The sequence below is a fragment of the Rhamphochromis longiceps genome, linkage group LG19 (genome assembly GCF_057381845.1).
Source record: "Rhamphochromis longiceps isolate RC_006_pf linkage group LG19, R_longiceps_female_GT1.1, whole genome shotgun sequence".
In the NCBI taxonomy this organism is placed as follows: domain Eukaryota; kingdom Metazoa; phylum Chordata; class Actinopteri; order Cichliformes; family Cichlidae; genus Rhamphochromis; species Rhamphochromis longiceps.
The window spans coordinates 32,705,837-32,727,624 of NC_140575.1; the positions used below are offsets into that span (position 1 = coordinate 32,705,837).

The 21,788-nt window shown below is 40.4% G+C and overlaps 2 protein-coding genes across 3 annotated transcripts in view; one reads left to right on the forward strand and one right to left on the reverse strand.

Moving 5' to 3' along the window:
- The window catches only part of dnajc17 (DnaJ (Hsp40) homolog, subfamily C, member 17), a 34,651-nt gene that overhangs the window by 2,207 nt on the left and 10,656 nt on the right, over positions 1-21,788 (reverse strand). The window contains exons 3-10 of the mRNA XM_085390799.1: positions 21,702-21,760; positions 21,502-21,589; positions 21,239-21,315; positions 20,469-20,586; positions 19,785-19,834; positions 17,997-18,074; positions 14,618-14,698; positions 13,939-14,058 (exon numbers count right to left, since the gene is read on the reverse strand). Of these exons, the coding sequence (XP_085246925.1) occupies positions 13,939-14,058; positions 14,618-14,698; positions 17,997-18,074; positions 19,785-19,834; positions 20,469-20,586; positions 21,239-21,315; positions 21,502-21,589; positions 21,702-21,760 (671 nt within the window). The remainder of the gene's footprint in view (positions 1-13,938; positions 14,059-14,617; positions 14,699-17,996; positions 18,075-19,784; positions 19,835-20,468; positions 20,587-21,238; positions 21,316-21,501; positions 21,590-21,701; positions 21,761-21,788) is intronic.
- On the forward strand, positions 6,397-10,469 carry LOC146647195 (cdc42 effector protein 3). 2 transcript variants are annotated; one of them, XM_085390801.1, is made up of 3 exons: positions 6,397-6,752; positions 6,842-6,998; positions 8,389-10,469. In XM_085390801.1, the coding sequence occupies exon 3, from the start codon at positions 8,530-8,532 to the stop codon at positions 9,145-9,147; it is 618 nt and encodes a 205-aa protein (XP_085246927.1). In that variant the 5' UTR covers positions 6,397-6,752; positions 6,842-6,998; positions 8,389-8,529; the 3' UTR covers positions 9,148-10,469. The 2 variants fall into 2 exon arrangements, with proteins under 2 accessions (XP_085246927.1, XP_085246928.1); XM_085390802.1 differs by lacking the exon at positions 6,842-6,998.

Consider the following 21,788-nt stretch of genomic DNA (forward strand, 5'->3'; position numbering starts at 1 on the left):
ATCTAACCATACTCTGCTACGCCCCCTACTGGGCACAATGCTGAAGTGCACCAGGAAAACTTTTAGAACTGGTCTGCCTTTTTCTCAGCCCAGCATGATTATGGCATCATGGGCAGACTGCACGACACTAATGATGTAGGGGAATTCTGTGCATTAACAGGTGCTTTATGGGCAGTGTGACGCATTTCTTCTCAGAATGAGGGAAGCTTCCTTGCCTCGGGTGTTAACTTACAATATACATATTTAGCCAGTGCATCACTCTGTAACTAAACACTTGGTGGGTACATATGTGCATGTCTATGTCTGTGTGTGTCTGCAAGTGTGTGTGTAGGGGCGGGTGGGTGTTTGGTGCCTTAACGCCAAGATCCGGGGTGAGCGGGAAACCACAAAACACAAACAATGGGCCACTGTACAAAGCCAAGACAGGAGGGTTCAAGGCCACCGCTGAGGTGGAATAGTAGTAAAACACACAACCACACACGCACATGCATACATATAAACAAGCTGAGGATTAGCTACGTGACATCAGCGCATGGCGAGGCCTCGAAAAAGCACACCCCAGCCTGACCCCAGGCCAGTAATGACATCATGATCACCACAAGTGCTGTGAGTCAAGCAGCACACACACGCTCTTAAAAGTCCTTCCCACACACGGCAGGAGGCATGGCAGGAGCGCAGGTGGCCGCAGCACAAGTTGTCAGATCGCCGAGCGTGTGAGGACAAGTGATTGAAAAGGTGTTTGTACATTTAATAGAGACAGACAAGCGCGGACACGAGTAAAGTGAAACTACATCTATTCAAAACAGCTTCCGTTAAAATCTTGCCATTTCACGCTTAACAGCTTTTAACCTTGCAACTTGACGGCTCACCAATTCAAATTTGATAAATGGATCACTCATTAACACCATAAAGCATCACATGTCTTCAACTAGACGGTTGCAGTGCCGAGGTGACTTTAAAGTCCTCCAAAGCTTAAGAATGGATTTTTTAACAAGCCTGCTCTGTGGTCCCAGCTAAAATGTGTGCTCTGATCCACTGCGGTGAAGTTAATCAAGGAACTATTTAACTGGCGGGCGTGTGGTGGCGTAGTGTGTGTTTCTGTATTTGTGTGTGTGTCACCGAGCTGTGATTTATGAAAGGCAAATACCAGTATAGAGATCGTTTGGGCGTGTGTGTGTATGTGAAGGTACCCAAGCGCTCATGCTAACACAAACAAAGAGGCAGCCTTACTGCAGATGCATCACTGGAGCCGAGGTGAAATTCTCGTGCAGACAAAACCTAAGCTTTCTAAATGGTAGCGGATTAATCAACATTCATTACAGAAGTCAGCAGACATAAAACCCCAAAGGTTTGTTCTACTACACCGCTTTTGCAAGTAAAGAACAAACAAACCACAGAGGTCGAGACCCAAATGTACTTCCTGTTTTTAGCCCCTCTCATGCAATGCACAAACTTCCTTTATTTGACAGAAAATGTACGTCTGATCAAAGCAGCCAAATTAAACTGCAAAAAAAAAAAAAACATAGCTGCTGGAATGACTGGTACCAACACCAAGTCAGCTTCAATAGAGTTCAACGTAATAGCTTTAAAAAACATGTTTGCGGCCTGGAACAGGAAAATAAATAATACGTTTGTTGCTCGATAATGATGGAAAGACAAATGTTGAACCTTTCATAACTGTATTGTGGGTGTTTTTTGTTTTGGTTTTTTTATATAACTTGTCCATTTGGATACTGTTGAGGCTTAAAATTAAGGGTACGGCTTTGATTTCCACATTGCCAGGTATACTGACAGCTACAGGAGCTGTCTACCAGGTCTCATCTGCAGGGGCGTATCCAGAACAGGGCATGGGGTGGCACCAGGATGCTGGTGCCCCCCAATACCAATGTCATTGGCATAGTGTACTGCCAGTCTTACAATGTCCAACATCTTTGCATGAGAGTATTGAGAGAGCCATAAGAAATGTAACTAAGTAGATTTACTCAAGTACTTTACTAAAGTACAAATTTAATATACTTGTATTTGAAGTATTTCTAACTTGGGATACTCTCTTTTTTCTACTATATTTTGGACACTGTGCAGCACCACGTTTTAAGTAATAAACCTTTTTGTTCTTGATTCGCCTGTGCCACCCCATTTACAAAACAAATCCTGGACACGACCCTGCTCACCTAAGCTAACTGAAGTCACTGAACTGGTTTCTCAACTATGTTTGTGGTGTTTATGCCTTTTTTTTTTAATGAAATTATCAAATAATTATTACTGCCTGCTATGGCAGAGACCATACAAGACCTGTGTGGCTCAGTTTTGGTGACTATATTTTTAATCTGCTAATCAGCACTAATTAGCGAGCATGTGTATTTGTGCATTGCATCCTTCCAGTATATGGATGCAGGTAGCTAACGAAGTTTCATAATGTTTGATAATAATTCCAGTCTGTCATCTAAATCATTTCTGGGACTTAAAAAAATACAACGAAAGCTAAAATGCTAAAGTTGTAATTATATTAGCTCATCAGCTCAATCATATTAGCTTTGCTGTACTCAAACACCCCATATAAGCTATATAACTACGCTCATGGGTATACACAGTATTCAACAGAATAGAAGCGTGCAGGGTGGAGTCAGAAAAGTGCCTTTGGAATCTGTAAAAGTAAAGGATATAAACAGTGAAAAGACAAATGGCAGCAAAGACCTGAACTCCTGGTGCCCTGGCATTTCTCTTTATGATGGATGAGCTCAGGGATCCTTGAATAGGGAAATGTGGGGGTTTGGTTTCTGTAATATCCAAGAATACATTGTTGTAAAAGCAAAATTATGTCTTTCACATTCCAGCCTTCCTGGAAAAGCCCTCAGATTTGCTATTAAAACAAAGGAGGCCAGGGCACTGCAAGAACACCATCTGAACCTTGGAGATGTCAAAAAATGAGCCGAGGTATTACACAAGGAAAAAAAAAAGAAAGAAAATGGCACAACAATTGCAGATTTCTGTTTACTTTGTTTGTGCATGTGTTCCTTATCTACACTAATTAATGTGTAAAGTAAGCAAAACCAGTAAAACTGATCTCAGTATGTATTGTTTACATTAACTCTACAAATCTACAGTTTAATCTAAAACGCACAGCCATCATTCAATAATTACTAATCAGTCAGTGTCAGGAGAAATAACATTCCTCAGATTTTACTGATACCTCCAAATTTATGGGTTTTGAAATTCTTTGGAATAAATCCTGCAATAACTACACAAAAAATCCATAACAATTTTGTCTTCAATATTCTGTGTAACAAAGAATGCAAAGTACTATTTAAAGCACAAAACTGCAACCATAAACTACATAATATGATAATAGTAATGCTAATATAGCTTTCCCTTATTAAAAGATCTGGTAATGAGTTAAAGGAAACTGAATGAAAGACAATGCAGCACCATACTATATGTTAAACATCCTCGGGTCATTTTTGAATGTAGAATAGTGCCACGAGTCAAACCTACATTATCACATTGTGAGTGTAAGCTTCCACTAACCAATCAAACTGCAGAATGCATCCCAGTGTGCCCATATTCATAAAGTAATACAGTATGTAGTGTAGGTCCAACAATTTTTTTTATGGTAAATGGCCTGTATTTGTATAGCGCTTTACTAGTCCCTAAGGACCCCAAAGCGCTTTACACATCCAGTCATCCACACATTCACACACACATTCACACACTGGTGATGGCAGCTACATTGCAGCCACAGCCACCCTGGGGCGCACTGACAGAGGCGAGGCTGCTTTTTAGGGCAATAAAGGTTAATAGGCAATTTTGTGTCTGACCAAATGTGAAATTTTCTGCTCCCGAGTTGGTATATGCAAAAAAGTGTCATAAAGCATTATGTTATAGTGAAGCTGACCTTTGACTTGAGACATAAAATGCCACCAATCAGATATTTCTGCAAACTATGTAATAATGAATGTAAAAATTATTCCTTTATGGCCAAAAAAACCCCCAAACAAATAACTTTTTATGAGGTTGCACTGCCTTAAATTTTAAAATTGTGCTATTAATAATGACTCGAGCACACATACACGTACATATTATGTTGTTTATCATGTATCAGTTAACAGAAACACTTTTAAAATGGTTTATATTTTTTGGGAATAGTTAGATTGCTTTCCTTGCACTGAATAGCAGAGCATATGATTTTTCTGTGTTTTTGGCATAACGACAGTAAAAGATTCTGATTATGATGAAATTCCCTCGTGGTGCTCCTGAAATATTGTGTTTGCAAGAATGGGAAGAATATCAGGCCTCAGTGACCTTGGATGACCAAATTCTACTCACTTTATTTTTCAATTTTTCTGAGCACGTTTGACTTTGACAATCATGATACCGGGACAGACACACGCACAAATGAAAAACTCAAAAACATTAAATGTCTCTGTCGCTGACTGACAAACTTTGGTGTAAAACCTCAAAACGTAAATAATCCAGCTGTTTTATTGTGTTGTGACATTTGGCACCGCAGTGCATTACCTCATCAGAGAATATTTGTTTTTACCCAGCCAAGCCATCCGCTTACTGTGTTGGACCTGACGTGACTTTGTTGTGTTGATTAGAAGCTACTGTTAGCTACGTCATATGTGTTGGTGAGTGTGCGCTTGGTATTCAGTAAAGTAACACCTGGGCTTCGGTGTCAGATCTCTGTCATGTTGGAATCATGCAAGCGAGTGTCTGCACTTCCTCTTAGCAATCCCACAGCCAAGTTTCTGTTGGAAAACCTTCAGACGGCTAATCACTGAGTCATAACTTTGCAGACGAACAGCGACAACAATGCTGAAGATGATGACAAATGCATATTTAAACATTCCCACCAGAAATGATAAAAGGAAAACTACTAGAAACTGTTTATACAAAATACAGACAGGTGGGAATGACTACTTTAACAAGTCTTACAAGCTAAATAATCTGGTTAATTCATTGATGTTTTGCACGCTGAATTTGATCACAGCCCAATGTCCAGTATTTGCCAATAAAACAAAAAAGCTTTTTCATATAAAAGAATAAGCCAAATCTTGCAGTAAATCTATTCTAAATGCTGGCTGTCTGAGGGCCTTGATCAGCGGAAGCTGAAGTACATACAACAAAGAGCCAAAAGAATATCCACCAAAGCCTCAGTTTGGAATCGTTGCGCCAGTCAAAGCAATATCTGGAAACACTTTTTATCCTGCAACAACAAAAACATGCAGCATCCCAGATTTCAGGCCCGGCATAACTGCATCAAACCACATTGCCCACTATGGTCAGGCCTTAGAAAAGAGGCTTATGCAGAAATCCAGTTCGGGCTAAACGCATAAGCCCAGAGGCTACATAGCATGAGAGCACCGCTAACAAACTGAGCCCAACCTTGGTCAGACAGCAGGTCTTGTGAGGTCATACCCAAATACCACAGATAACACTAGCTCTTCACCCTGATTGTCTTCTAGCATGAGGGGGTTTCTCAGAAGAGGGATGTTCAAAAATGTTCTGTTTCGGCCTTGGGTAAATGTTATGATAATTTCATTTGCGTGAGTAATTGTGTCTGCTCTTGCAGACTGTTCTGGTCCTGAGTTGCAGAGCAGCAGAGAGGATGAGGGCGGGACGTATGTTGTTTATTGGATCGATTTCAAAGGAGCGCTTAAAAAATACGATTTGTCCTTCACGCCCGGCATGTTTAGGGTTGGGGAGGAAGGCAAAAACAAACAAATACTGCACACAGATCTACAGCTTTCTCCAACACATGGCAATATTTCAGCATTATGAAATATGTTATCTTTAAAACATCACCACGCAGGTAGATGCAACTGTTCAGAAGATAATAGTCCCAAAAAAAGGCTCACAATCAAAGTGCGTAGCAGTGAGTGTTACTGAAACTTTGAGGCTTTAAACCTTTTTACGCAAACACGTTCCAGCGAGCGCACAAACGTTTTCTGCTCTGACACAGTTTTGTGTTATCCATTACTATAGCATTCCATAGCAAAGACAACACGCTGGAGGCGTGAGAATTAGAAATGCAGCAAGTGATCCCTCTTGTGAAATCCAGCGTGCCTGCTCATACATGTCTGTGTGGGATACTGAGCTTTGATTACACAGAATAGCTACAGGCCTCCACTCAGGCAGAAGAGTCTTTGGAGTGGGCTCAACTCAACAACAGACAGGAAATCAGGAAATCAGCAGAATAGAGGGACAATAAGACAGAGATTAGGGCTGACCGGTTTCTCACTTACTAGGACTTCCTCTTTTTCCCCCAGATAAGCACACAATCTATAACAGTCTCACACACTCTTATTAAAACACAATCAGTTGTACATGACCAACCTCTTCAAACTTCAAACTATACGTCGCCCCTTTCCTTTCTCTCAGTCACACCATTCGGCTTTAAGAATAAGTCGTGCACGGCAGTTTCTGCCTTTTTCAATGTCATGGGAATTAAACCGGGAGCTCGTGCTTTGTGCCGACTCACCCGCAGGTGATGGGTGCAGCCAATCAACCAGCAGGACTTACTGTAACACCTACGACTAAAAGGCCAACTCACTCCGCAAACAGGATGATATAATCTCCTGACTGGAGGTGGGATGACTTCAGATGTCAACTAAGAAATACCTGGATCTCTTAACAATCTTATACTTTGACCTCACCTGGCTTATCACTTAGGGGAAGATAACTTTCATCAGCCAGACACAAAAAGATCTTTCTGCGAGGATTATCTAAAACACTCGTTGAAGCAGAGAAGGGTAAGAAATGGTACATAAATACTTTCTTTAGCTTTTCTTCTACGATGAGGAAAAGACTGTTGTAGCTCACATTGTTTCTGTGTCTCGAGGTGGTTCAATGAGATCTTGTCTGTAACAGCTGACAAGCCCCGTCATGTCAAAGGAAGGTTTGTGAGAGTGTGCAGGTACACACAGCCTAGCTTCCTGGCAGAGACGGGTGTGCGTGTGTGTGGGATTCAATTATCCTTGATTTTCCCAGCAAGACAGGTAAAAACTAACATCTTTTCTTTTTTTGTCTAATTATTGTTATAGTTCTCACTAAAGTAACTGCACGGCAGGAAAAAGATCTTAACATCAGTTATTTTAATTGTGGTTAAAGTTTTCAGCAGACTGAGTCCTTATCAGTCTTTGAGATGTGTAATTAATGGAGCGTTCGGAACCATCATTTAAAACGTGTTTCTTGGCCAATGTGTTTTAATGAGCTTCTTTAGTTTTTAACTTGGCCACGAAGTGTTTCCTGAACACGATACTCATGGCTAAAATCCCAACGACTCCTCCTTGGCCAAACTGACATGTCTGGAAAGGAATGCAGTCGAGTCCGCGCGCTCCAATCTCCCGCTGCTACTAAAGTGCCGATAAAACCTTTACAGGCCAACAAAACCTGTGGTTTACAAATTTACAGAGTGAGTGTTTCAAGTCACGAACACAGATCTAACTGTGGGCAAAGCTGTTGGGAGGCTTAAAAATCACAGACACAGAGGAGATTATCTAATCGGCGTGCCTGCGTTGATGAACTGAGTTCTGTCTCGCTCACTAAAATCATTACTGGTCACGGAAAGTGAAAACGCTTTCTTGTTTTGTTTTTTCGAGTCATTGTGACCAAGAGGTTTTAGGTTTTGTTGGTGGAAATGAAATTTCAAGATTATATTATCCTCCAAAAGACATTAAAAACAGATTGATCCTCTAAGATAATGCCTAGAGTGCGATGCTGTTTATGGAATAGCTGTATTTGATTTTATCTTAAATAACTTTCAAATCCAGACTCGGGGCATACCTCTCACACCACAGCAAAATAAACTAATTGTATCCCAGTTATTTAGACTTCTGAGGAAATTATAAACATGTGCTCTAAAGTGAAGTTATTATCATAATTTCTGACAGAGGTTGTGAGAAAGTGAAGACAATGCACCGCATACAGGATAACAATTACCACTCTGGCATTTTTTCTTATTTATTTTGTTGACTCTCTTACTGGAAGTCTTAAATGGACTAGAAGACTTCCTCTGGAAGACGTGCAGCAGACCACACCTGCATTTATCGGAAAAGAGGGGATTTGAAAAGTAAATATTTGTAAATGAAAGGTTCAAAGCATTGTTTGAACATCCCTGCGCTGCCAAATAATTGCTGCATTTCATTAAATGAAAATCAAGGCTAGCAGGTGCAATCGCTGCACAATGGATGTGAATTTAAAAAAAGCTAACAGACACAGTCAAATCCTTACATCTGGTTTTGAAAAACACGACAAACACAAGCACAGATCTCCTTCATGTTCTAGCATGAATAAGAGAGAACCTGGATGACATGCTGCTGCGGGAAATGTGGTATCAAACTGTTATTTGTTAAAATGTTAATACTCTCTTTTTGTGTTTCGTTGCAGATGGAGTTATGCTTTTAATTATCAAAACTTCCTAACAAATTGAACAAAGAAGAAAGAGACTACAAAGACTTTTGAGGATACATTAAAAACAAAAAAGATTAAACTGAAACATTTAAGCAAATCTCAACCAGATCTGCTAGGATGCCACTCCGAGCATCGCTGCACAGAAATCCAGCCTCTGGACGCTGGTCCAGCAGGAATTCCAAGAGGAAGGAGGTTCTGTCTGTCAACATGATCAGCCTACCGCTCGCCGATTTCCGCCACATCACTCATATTGGAAACAATGCCGACAGCTTTGGAGATCTGTCTTTTCTAAAGCTGAGTCACAACCTGCTTTTACAAAGTTCCCGAAGTGAGCAGAACGTCTTTCTGGCCTGCTCACCGCCTCCAAAGCCGCCTCGTCTGAATCTGGACGAGACTGAGAGCAAAAAGACCCCTGACTTGTCTGTGGACCACCAGCACAATAACTCCCAGAAAAGGAAGAAATGCAGTTCTCTGCCCCTGCTGGACAGCGAGAAAGGAAATGTAGATGCTGAAAAAGAGGATGGGTACCAAAGAGGGAATAATACTTCTTCCAATCAGACTCATAGCTCCAGATGGGGCAGCACAGGTTCAGATGGGGATGAAGACTTTAATGAGACCTGTGACAAAACTACGGGACAACAAAAGGATGAGGACAGTGGCTTTTCATTCAGCCTCGACCTGGGTCCTTCGATCCTTGACGATGTCCTTCAGGTGATGGACAAACTGCACAAATAAACCAGAGATTAGCCAAATGTCTCGGAGAGGCTTTACTAAAGGTTTGGAATATAGAGAGCAATAAGGGCCTCATCTGATCGGAGACGAAATCATCACATTTGGATATTGTTTTGTTCATTATGTTCGGATAAATCTAAAGATATCTGCTTTTTTGGAATGCAGAATCTCAAACAATGAATAATAAACCACAGATGAACACTGTACACTTTGTAAAGGCACAGGATATGCTCCTAGAGCACTGTGATCCACAGCGTTTACTAAAAAGTATGCGTGATTCTGTTTGAAAAGGGGGCACATAAACAAAGTTAATGTTCTCCAAGCAATCACCCTTTGCAGAGGCAGATCCAGTGTTTAAGTTAATAATTAAACTTTGTCTCATGTTAAACTAAGAGCTTGACATTTTCAACCTTTTCACATTTCCCCTTAGCTATTTTAATTCTTCAAACCACACATCACGGCACTGACGACGGCTGTTAAGACTTAAGATTGTTGTGTTTAAGAAAAGAAACGCAACGACTGGAATCCAAGGTCCTTGGAGCTGCGATGCCTTGGCGTGCTTGCCAATCTGTTGTGTGCAGAGGGCAAATTTTACTCCGCACGCATCTGAGAGGCCCCACTCAATGGTAGACCAAGGTACCCCCCATCTCTCATTCCCAACAAGGCAGTGAAAACAAACACTTAGTCCTGCTTCCAATAAAAGCCAGCCAGTGGTGGCAGTTTGGGCTACCGACCAAGCCAGGCCACAGGTCCAAGACCTCAGAAGAAAAATGAAAAAAAAAAGAAGCCAAAGCAGGCTGTTTTCTTAGCTGCAAATCAGCGTTCAATGCTCTGGTGAGCAGTGCACGAGAAGAAAAGTGGTAAAGGGTAACTTGATACTTCCACATATGCAGGGGGTGTTGAGGGAGAAGGAGGACCAGAAACATCATTACTGTAGCAAAAGTTCTGATGAGGCTTTAAACACTACCTTCTACCCAAATACACCCAACACGCAAAAATGCATGCTGTATCTCACACACTGGCACACGAGCAAAGGGAAGCACACGTGAAACACGCGTGAAACACTCGTCCATACGTTTTCCTCAAACCTACAGAGGAGACGTCGAGACGAGCCTCACTCCGGCTTTGATGGGGAGTTATCAGGATGGGATGTGGCACAAAACCCAGAAGAAGTCAAATTCCTAAGAGCGCCACGGGTCATGGTACAAAATCTAGAAACCAAAATAAGTTCTTCAAGCAATAAATTTTGAATTCTATGCAAACAGTCCAAAACAGAAACAGCACTGTTTGTGGGAACATTTATATATCCGTTTCTTGTAGACTTCTGCCAATAACACATTGTGAATGTTTTTTTCCTTCTGAAGAAAAAATAGTTTTTATGTATTTTTTGTGCAAAGCAAATAAAAACATCAAATACTCGTATGATGAGATTGCTTTTTTCTTTATTTTACACATTGTTTTATGTGTTTGTATCATTTTTTTCTAGAGAAACTACAGCTTATATAGGACTCCGCAACACAATAATATTATGTAGAGGTGGCCAAAATTAGACACGCACGGCAGAATTTCATGCACAGTAGAGGCATGAATGCTGCACTGGAGTAAAGTGGACTTTGAAGCACAGCTAAAGCACAAAGAGGTGGCTATCAATAGCTAACCAGAGTCCGTTAGTAAACTTCAGGATAAGCAGGAGAATGAGCTATTCACTGACAGAGATTTACACTGTGTTGACTGTGTTGCCCTGCTCGATGCAATAACTCCCTAAGCAATCAAAACCTTATCTATTCACAAGAGAAAGAAGAATTGTGCAATATCAGAGAAATCAGAAATAATACTTGGCATCTTATTTTTCCTGCATGCATGTGTCCTTGGTTTTCTATCAGTCTGTCATCTGTGTGAAAGTCCTGTGAATGCGAGATGAAAGAGTCTGTGATGGAAGACAAATTATCTTGTCTGCTCTGCAAAAAACTGGCCAAACTGTGAAGTATCCCAATCACATCTGGCATCACTTCCCTCCGTTTTAAAATCTAAGCTTGCTGTCATGCAGAATACAAAAAAAAAATCTTGTCATTCCTCTAAAGCAGCTCGTACGAGCTGTGTTTTTTGTCGGCTACCAACTTAAACATTAAAAATACTGTATTGGCAAATAGGACAAGAGTGCTGCGCCTGTAATTGTGCTTCCCAGTGAAATCTAATGCTACATGTCTTTGTTTTGGTCTGGTTTGTTTTTTTGTATTTACACATGAAAGGGGATTTCATAAAACCAACAGTTTTTTTTGTTTATGCTGTCGGTATCGTGTATCAAGACAGAAAATATTATCAAGCTGCAAAGAGGATCAAGCAAATTGAAAACAGCTCTTCCCTCTCATGATATGCATGATGAGCTAAATGCATTTAGGCATAGATTTCTATGTATTCTAAACCAGCACATCTTTTTTTAAAACATCTCCCATCCTCCGTTTCGTGAGTGGCCAATCATCCTTCAGTCTCATGTATTTTCACTGCTCGTTTCCTTTTTACTTTTGCTACTAACAAAAATGTGAAATAGAACAAAACCAAAGGAAAAAAAAAAAGAAATATTCAGCTTTTAAGTCTGGTCATTGCAATAAACAGAAAGCTGTTCCTAAACAGCTATCATCTCCATTAAGAGCAGGTTTCAGGCCAGCACTGAATATGCCAACAGCAAGGCCACATCCAATGCATCTCTTCCAGACACAAGGACTATTTTAGGTGATAACGCACTTTTAAAGCACTAGCAAACCAGCAGGCTGGAAAAACAATCCCAGAATAGCTGATCTACTGCATCTGGTTTATGCCGTGACAACCCTGCAATGATTCCCTGGCTCTTGATGGAAGAAGCAGGCATAGAAGGCTCAAATTTAAAACCCTTACAATAGAATCGTTTTAAATAATACGGTATGCTAAACTGAGCAATAAACCATGAATCAAGACACAATGATTAATGATGGCATCATATCTCTGGAGGCATGAACATCAGGTCTGGCAAAAACAAAGCAGACAGATAGATGGGGATTCCACATCCGAGAGTTTGTTAAGATAAACTATCCATGTGAAATCCCTTTTTCAGATGCAACTATTTGCCGCTCTCGGATAGGACTGCACTGAAATGTTTAGCAATGGATAATAGGTTCTTTTAGCATTCACTGAGATTTTGAACCATGTACTAAAAGAAACATTTGGACTTCTGGGAAAATTTAAAGGTTCGTTTTCTCGACCTCTCCATTTTTCAGCCTGTCACTACGACGTATTTGTCATATCAGTAATGTTAACGGGTACACACACAAAAGTGGACGATCAGGAAAAGAAACTGGATTCTTTTCCCAAATGAAGGGTCTGAATTTAGCCAAGAGCGTGGGGAGCAATTCCACATGGTGCGAAAGACACGGCCCTCCCCTATTTTGAAATTAATATCCATGGTGAGAAAAACTGGGTGAATGCAATAGGTCCAGTTATAAATCATGTCATATCTACAACAAAAACAGAGCCAAAAGATCAACACTCCTCTCTGTGAGAGAAGTTAAAAATTTAACACACCATGAGATAGATCAAAGTCTCTGTACCCTGAGGGGGTCTTCTTGGGGAATTTGCCCCTCCCTTTACTCCATTAGGCTCCTCATACTGGCCTCAAATTCATTTATTAAGCCCAGCAGAGATGGAACTAAAGTTAAGGGTGAAGTCATCCGTGTATCTGAGCTCCCTGTGGCGAGACGCTGACTCTGTGAGCTGTGTTTAGATTGATGAGGTTAAAGAACCAAGTCCTCACTTTGCTCATATGTGATTGCAGCTGGATAATGTTGGGACACTATGAAGGGGTTGGCTACAGGAGAGGGATCAGATTTGTAGATCCCAGATAAGAATCTGAAAAGAACATTCACATCCACTGACCCGTGGATAGGTGTGGATCAACACCGCTAATATCTGCCATGGTTTATCTATTATGTCATGTTGGACTTCTTTAGCAAGAAGTATTCTCAGTGAAGGCTAATTTGAAAATAATTCTAGCATAGTAATGTTTCCAGTCAGAGTTACAGAAGAAAAAAGGCTAAAGCAATCATCTTTGAATATCTGCAATGCAAACCGGTTTACCATAATAACATTTAAAGAGATTAGTGTGACAAGTCCCAGTGTGCAGACTCAGTCACAGATACTAACGCTGTGTAGGGGGTCGTAGACCCCACACTAGCATGAGAGGTGAAACCCAGTTCAGCAGTTTTATGTAGCAAACTGTGGTCCATGGGTGGTTAATTCTTCAAATTAAAAAAAAAATGTTATATTAAGATGATCAGAAGGTTTTTGACTTAATGAAAAAGGCCAAAATCTAAAAGTAATTAATAAGAAGAAGAAAAAATGTAATCACTTGGCACCAAAATATCCATTTTTACTTTCTCACGTGCCAGACTACCATTATTGCATACTGCTACACGAAATGCAGCAATCCTGGGGTCTGCCAGGTCATTTCCATTAATGATCAGCCAACGAGGGGCTCTGGGCCAGTGCCGGGCCAGCACCTCACCACAAATAAACCGAGGACCATTTAACCAAACACATTGTTCTAGGTCAGACGAATGGGAGTGCAAGCACCGGGGAAATATCTGCACACTGATACGAAAATAAAAGCTCTGAACGTTACATACCTCTCTTTGTGGGGCAGTGTTTAGGCAAGAGTATTTGTGCTGGAAGCAATGTAGCCAGAGGATTTTATAACATGGGGCTGACATGCTTTATGAGAGAGGAGGGGAATTACAACAGCGCATTTTAATGTTATACCGGTACCTGTGAAGGCATGAACTGCCCAGAATGAGAAGCTGCGGCAAAAACCTCAGGCTGTCCTTCAAGCCAGGAAATCTTCAGGGGATTTGCAGCTACGCCACTTTCATTCTTTACAGCCAGCTCCTAAAAAAAACAAAAAACAAAATGTGAGAGTGGGTATTCAAATGAGTCATCTACCAGTATTATTAAGGCGAAAACACTTTCTCCTTGTACAGAGTGGGACCTAGGTATTTGTTCAGTTCACATAACACCTAAATAAAGGTGGGCCAACACCGGAGCTGGGGCATGAAGATGGGCAGGGTGAGACAACAGAACCTGTACCTAGATCCCAGTAGACTGGCAGGCATATTTTCTGCAGGCGAAACACATGTTGCGGTAAGGAAACCACAACAACAAAAAAAGTACATCATGATGACAAAGAGCCTGAGGAACCAGACAGTGGGGAACAATAAGACGGCTCAGTTCCGTCCGTCCAATGGTTTCCATCAGCATCGGGACTTCTGCGGTACAGAATGACTAAAATATCAGTTTCACTCACACAGACCGTCCCCAGGCACGGAAGTCTATGACAGCTATCACTCTGAGTAATAATTAAACTCATCGGGTGACCTGGAATTTTGAGGCAAATGAATGTTGAAGAAAACGGTTTCTGAGGTTTTTATTCAGGAGTTAAGGTACTTACAGCAGCTCTCACAGTTGCAAATTCTGCAACAGCACTTCCTTTCTTCTTACTCGACATGATCACATTCAAAACATCGCCATACTAGAAGTAAAAAAAAAAAAAAAGTGGGGGGGGGGGGACAAAGTCATATTGAGGTAGAGGAATGATTGTGAACATTCAAATTAATATTGCTTTTCACAGCACAATCCATAACCATAAAAAAACCACACACAGGCACAAAACTTCAAAACACTGGTGAATATAAAAGACTTCCTGAGAAGTTAGCGTTCAATATGTGTTTGTTATTAGACCTCGTGATATTGTTCGTATGTTTGAGCCTGAGCCAGTTATTCTTTGAACAGTAACAACATCTACATCTCCTGTCAGCTTTAAAGCTGACAGGAGATGTGTTTCATATCCAACTGCACTGATTTCTGTTGTTGAGCTCATTTGATCCCAAAAGAGTGCAAAAGTTGTCCTAAAAGTGCAGCAAAGCAAAGACCAACCTCTTTAAGAAAGACACGGTGAGAAAAGAAGGGGGAGACTATAAACACAATGGAGGAGCACAAAGGGCTTTTTAAATTCCTCGTAGCTCAGGTGGATCAAGTAAAAAAAACTCAATGCCATTTACTTCTTCCTAACTAAAGTGAGGCTTGGGAACAGAGAGTACAAGGAAAGAGGCCTTTAAGAATCTCATTCTGAAAAAATGTAGCTTTCTGGGAACGGGAAAGTCCAAGAATGCTAATGCTTACTAAGGACACTCTGAAGCAAGCCAACAGTGACAAAGGAGACTCTCCAAAGGCCTCTGTTTCATGAAATATAAATATCGGGACATATTTTTGAAACAAAGATGTATTACTTCAACCAGCCAAAGTACACAAGTCCATACACGCCCACATGCACGTATACACACAATCAAACTCGTTCCCACACAGCAGTGGCTATTTCTACTTGCCCAAACCATTAACTGTCACTCATTGGAGCTTGCCATCTTAAACAGGATTTTCTTAGAATATATTCCCTTTGCTCAAGCATTTAAAAGAAGCAACACTTTTTTCCAGAGGTTTTTTTTTTTTACTCCCTCCTGCTTGGGAGCATATTGACTGCATGCGTGCAGAAGAGAAATTGAAATGCCTTTTTCCAGCCAGCTTGACGTCACTGACACTTGCCCTATCCTCATTTCAGGCCAACCTATGCCACGCCAAAAGCCCCTGTGACGGATCACAGCATAAGGTGGTACTAGGTTGCATGAGAAGAGCACATTTCCTAATGCCTCCCTCGGCACTGCTTAATCACTTGGTGAGAGGGGCACAAACAATGGTGTGCATGGCTTTAAAAGGGCACTACAACATTGCCCTCAGCACTTTCACTGCAACAAAACTTAATGGGCCTTATTTAAGGGGAGGAACAAAACAATCTACAACAGTGATGTCATGCAAACCTCAAATAAGGCTGGACTCTGCAGGTAGGTTTTTTACCATGCAATCAAATGCATATATATATATATATATATATATATATATATATATATATATATATATATATATATATATATATATATATATATATACATACTGCACAGGTGGAGCTTGTTAATGATCTGGAGGCAGTTGGGACCACAAATCACCAAGAACATTTTTGTTATAACACTACATCACAATGAACTGTAATCTCGAAGTGTCAACAAGGTCCTTGTGTTAATGAAGGCACACGTATAGGTCTGTTGCAAGTTTGCCAGTGAAGATCTAAAAGATTCAGAGAAGGTTTGGGAGAAAGCTCTTTGGCATCAGCTCACCCTGCCGTGTTTGGAGGCAAAGTGATGCTGAGTATGACCCAAAGAACGCCATCCCCACAGTCAAGCACAGAGGTAGAAAAATGCTGTGGGGCTGGTTTTTTTTGTGTTTTCATCACATTGAGAGGACAATGGACATGTACCACAAAATCCCAGATGAGAACCTCCTTCTCTCAGCCAGAACAGTTAACATGAGTCAAGGATGGGTCTTCCAGCACGACAGTGACCCAAAACACATCACCAAGGTAACAAAGGAGTAACTAAAGAAGAAGACCATTATGATTATGGAGTAGCCTAGCCAGTCTCCAGACCTCAATCCTATAGAAAATCTGTTCCAATCTCTTCATGTGTTTGGTCTTCTTCACACACAAAGCTAGGACATCTTACTATTGATCACTGATTGAAGAAAATAAGAACGATTTGGTTCGTCTTCAGCATGTAGCCAGGCTCTGTTGAACCAAACATTCCTTTAACCTTAACTACTAATGACTTCATAAGTTTCATTACAAGTAATTCTGTAATCATTTGAGAAAAAAATATTGATAAGAAAAACATCACATATAGATATTTATAATACTATTTATATTACTGTACGGTCTTTACCTAATATAAAATGACTTGAGGTGACTGCTATTGTGATTTGGTGCCATATAAATAAAACTGAATTGAATTATTGACTTCAAGAAACATCTTACCATTGTGCTTTCCTACAAGGCTTTCTCCATCAAGTACCAACTTAAGTTTTTCTTGGGGATCAATTTATAACTTGTGACTTATGTGATGTATTTTTTTTCTGGATTTAGAGGCATTTCTTTGGAAGTGAGCAAACCTAAAAATTCAGCAGTGTATTTTTTCCCCAGGAAATTTAATTTGCAGACCCTTTAGAGAGGAAAATGATTGCATTTGGCTAACCTAGTCAAATAAATACCTCATAAATTCATGGGAATTTTTGCATTCAATTAACACTCATTTGTAATACAAAAAGAGTCGTTATTTAAGGCAATACTGAACCAGGCCATCAGACTGCTGAACACGTCATAGACACCTCAGCTTCACTACTGGAACTTCAACATTATGCACTCCACACTGTATATAAATGCCACTTGTTTTGCACATATTCAACTCTGTATATTTTATATATTTTATTATTATTATTATTATTATTATTTTATTTTATTTTTTTACTATTTAATTTGTAAAAATGTGTATACACACACACACACACACACACACACACACACGTAGGAAAATATTTAGTATACACATCCAGAAATGCATACACTATTATATATTGTACATATATTTATTAGTTTCAGGTTGGCCATTCTTGTATTTTGCTCGTTTGTGTTGTTGTGTTTGCACATCTCTGTTGCTTGTGGGGCTCGCACACAAGAATTTCACTCGCATGTGCTGTGCCAGTGTGCCTGCACATGTGATGTGACAATAAAAAGTGATTTGATTTGATTTGATTACTGTATAATGCCAAACCTAAATTATTTTATTGTGTTGTAATCTTTTTTAAATAGTTCTAAAAGCAACTGTTTTGCAGTATAAATCAATAACTTTGCAGCACTGTGGCATTACTTATTCTCTTTTCAGGACGCATACCTTTTGTAGAAGTTTAAACAGAATGTCATGAGAGTAGCCTCCATTTGTCTCATCATCTTTTTTACACTTCCACTTCAACTGGAGGAGAGAAAGAGAGAGGAAAGGCTAATATTAGTCAAGAAAGTTTTCATGAGCTAAAGAAGTGCATGATAATGTCTAATCATTAGAACACATTGATTAAAGTCAGCTGACAAAGAGGCCAAGCCTGCCAGGCGGGCTCGCCTCTGATGAGACACAGATTACAAAAACCATCAGCACACGCTGGAGCTACGAGAAAAAGACATTATTAAGCTCTTGGAACATCACCATGGCACCACCTGCAAGACCTGCAGTCAATTTCCATTCATACCGAAAGCACCAGATAAATGAGTGAAATTCAAAACATGGACACCTGGACCACAGAAAATGTGGTGACTCACTTGCTTTAACTATCATAAATTAATCAAGAAATAATCCAAAGCAGTTCAATGTCTAAGAACGTGTTTGGTCACAGGCAAAAGAGAGGAAGTCCTCCTCTACTATGTGAACTGTGGTCAACTTCTTTGCTTACATAACAATGTTAGTGTGTCTTTAGTTTAAAAAGAAATTGAAAAACATATGAACCCCGTTTGGAGTTCTGTCACTAAAAGCTCATGCGAGTTCCTGCACTCCTAAAAAACAAGACAGATATTGTGTAACTTCTCATATGCATGTACAAAGAACAGGGAAATGAGGCAAATATCACAGCAACTGCTCAGAGTATTATAAATGGCAAGCGCTAACTGTTGATTCAGCTCCAGCATTCTGCTCACTGTCAGAGCAGCAGGATTTCTGGGAACTTCCAAGTGCAAATGGAGTCTTTTTACCAGCAATCACGGCTGAAAATGTCCATCTAAGAGCATTCTCTTCTCCCCACCGATAACCTCCTTACCCGGTAATCGTCAAATAAAATGCTAAGGTATTTCTATGATGTGATGTCTGTGATTTCAGCCTGCAACACAGGAACACTGCTGCGTTTGCTCAAAATTTAGATCTATTCTTCAAAAAGCGAGTCATCAACACAGCTGATAATTATGCTAAGGTCATAGAGAACTTTCTAAAATCAAATTAAACTTTATAGTGAAAAGCAATGGGCAGTTTGAATATAGAAAAAATGGCTGTGGTTAACTGTCTAGAGATTATATTCCATGTTATGCTTTTAAGACGTTCAGATGCAGGTATCTGATGTGGGAAGCCAATAAATTATTAATAAGAAAATATTTTTGATTGCACGCAGGGCTGCAATCTGAGATAGAAGCAGAGCCTCTGAGATAAATCTTGCAGTAAACGTGTCCCTGTCCATGCAACATGATTTGTGATGCTGTCAGTCTGGCCGCTGTTTGTTTTTTCTAGCTGAACACACAAACGTCAGGGAATACGCTGCGGCACTAGATGGCTATCAAATTTTAAAACCAGATTTACTGTCTAAACACATTAGCTAACATCCCATGTTAATACATGCAGACTCTGCTGTTTCCAGGAGGAAATATAATAAGACTTCTCTTAGTTTAGATACTGGTCTCCTGACGACACTGTGCCCTCTCAAGAGGACTGGACTTCAGAATAGCATGTGTGCTCAGTAGTGAGGCAACTTATGTGGTCTCCAACACAAATGGCAAAAGGTTTTTATCAAACTCCCCGCTGAGATCCTGCCTGAAATTTCACTCAGATATAGCAGTCGCTCCTCCACGTTACTGAGGGACCTACATTATTCTCTTACTACATATTTCACCCCAACCCTGACCTCTCTTCACATATTCTGAGCCTTACCTTCAATTTTGGGGTTACGTTGCTCTTGGAACATCTCTCCACTCCTGAGTCTGACAAAACGCAACAGAGGGGGGGGGATGAGACAGAGAAGTGAAAAAAACAAAGAAACTATTGTTTTCCTGAAATATTATACGCAAGAGAGCAGTCGAGGGACTAGTGCAGATAGACAGCAATTTTAAAATGGATGTCATGTGTTAAATGTATAGCTCTTGCTGATCCAGGGGAGGGCTGTGTGCGTGCAAATGGAAAAGACGCAGAAGACATGCTGACAATGCATTAGTAATTGTCCGGCCACAAAAGGGGTCTAGTTTAGGGCAGCAGTCAGTTGTTTTCCTAAGTATATACACGCTGCCTTCCTTTTGCTGCAAAAAATATTACCATGAGGTTAAAAGTTTGATGGACCGCTCTGTGTACGCAGTGATTGGCATCCCTTTGCTATCTTGCCAAGAAACTAAAACAGACCTCTTCCAATATAATTTCAGTTATTGTTATAGTCTATCGTGTGAATAATACATGGTGAGCCACAGGGAGCCTGGTGGCTGCTGTGGTTGTGCTGACACGACGAGGGATGGGAAACACAGGGGGTTCACCCCAGCAAGGCTTTGGGATGATATAAAAATGTCAGGACTACAATAAACTGGTTTAGCTAACTCAGACCAGCAAGGATTGGTCAAATGCATGTACTTCTCTGAGTGTGGTCTCCTCCGTGTTGATGTGCTTCTCTTTCTCTCTGGATCTGCTCTCTGATGAGCCTCTGCTCCTCTTCAAGCTGTCTGGATCCCTCCTCCCTCAAGCGGGCAATCTTGGAGAAGGTGCACATAAAATGCAGAAATGTGAATGAACAGGTGGCCAAGTGTTACGTGACAGCACATGTTAAGATAACAGCTGTTGTTGGAATATGATCAGCTTTATTGCTCTGCAATTCTGTGTTTATGTCCTCTACTCAAGGAGGCTATACAAACCAGCTTGTTTCATCACTTAAGGCACTAATGCCTCGATGAAGTCAGAAAATGGAATAGTGCCACCTGCTGGTTATGGCCTCCTTCCTTATGTATATGCATGAAGCACCTTGAGCATATGGAAATTACTCACAGTGGAAGCATGCACACCATTTTTATTTATGGGTGTTCTGCACAAACTGCACCGAGTCATGCAATATCACCTTAATGACCTTACTGATAATTATGTCTGTGAAAAAACAAAATAAAGAGAGGAGCTCTTAGACAGAGCCTTTGTTCGTGACCCAAGTATTTGGAAGAGTTCAACTCAATCAGGAAAAACTATTTGATGAAAAACAGAATGAAAGCACCAGGGTGTGCTTTAGTTTTCCTAGATGCATTTTCCAATACAGCACTTATACCTGCAGTATAGTGAAATTTAAAATTTTCTGCAGCCTCTTAAGGCAAATTGCAGCGCAGTATCTTTGCTAATGTGATTTCTATAAAATGCGATACCTCTTCCTCGAGTGTTCTAGTGATCTGCACTTCCTCCTGGCTTTGAGCTTCTGCTTGTCGCTCTCTGGCCTCCAAGTCTGTCAAAACAACGCACACAAACTAATCCACATCTCCATCATATACTCATAGTATTGATTGACTGACTTATTATTATTATTCTTTAAAGAGGAAACAGTACTTCAGCATTAAAACTTGATAATTAGAAAGAAACACAAGATAATATCACTAAATAATCTCTGGGATGCGGCAGAAAAATGACTCACCAAGTTTAATTTTCTTTCTCTTGCTATCTAGTTTCTTGTTTCTTTCTTCTGCTTGTTTCTTGGCAGCACAAATCTTGTCATAAGCAGCCTGAAAAAAAAAGCGTTAGACTTCAAGATCACTCCTTGCTGGGCTTGCTGTGTCTCGGTTTACTTGAGGGCTAGGATCCATATTAGAGGTTACAAGACACCAGCGGTCTTACCTTGGCGGCGGCATCAGTTAGCACCTCAAGAGCCTGGGATAACTGGTGGAAGAGCTCAACTAAAAGAAAAAAAAAAAAGACAGAATA

Coding starts and splice junctions, on each gene's coding strand:
- LOC146647195 (XM_085390801.1), top strand. CDS start 8,530: ATGCCACTCCGAGCATCGCTGCACAGAAATCCAGCCTCTGGACGCTGG.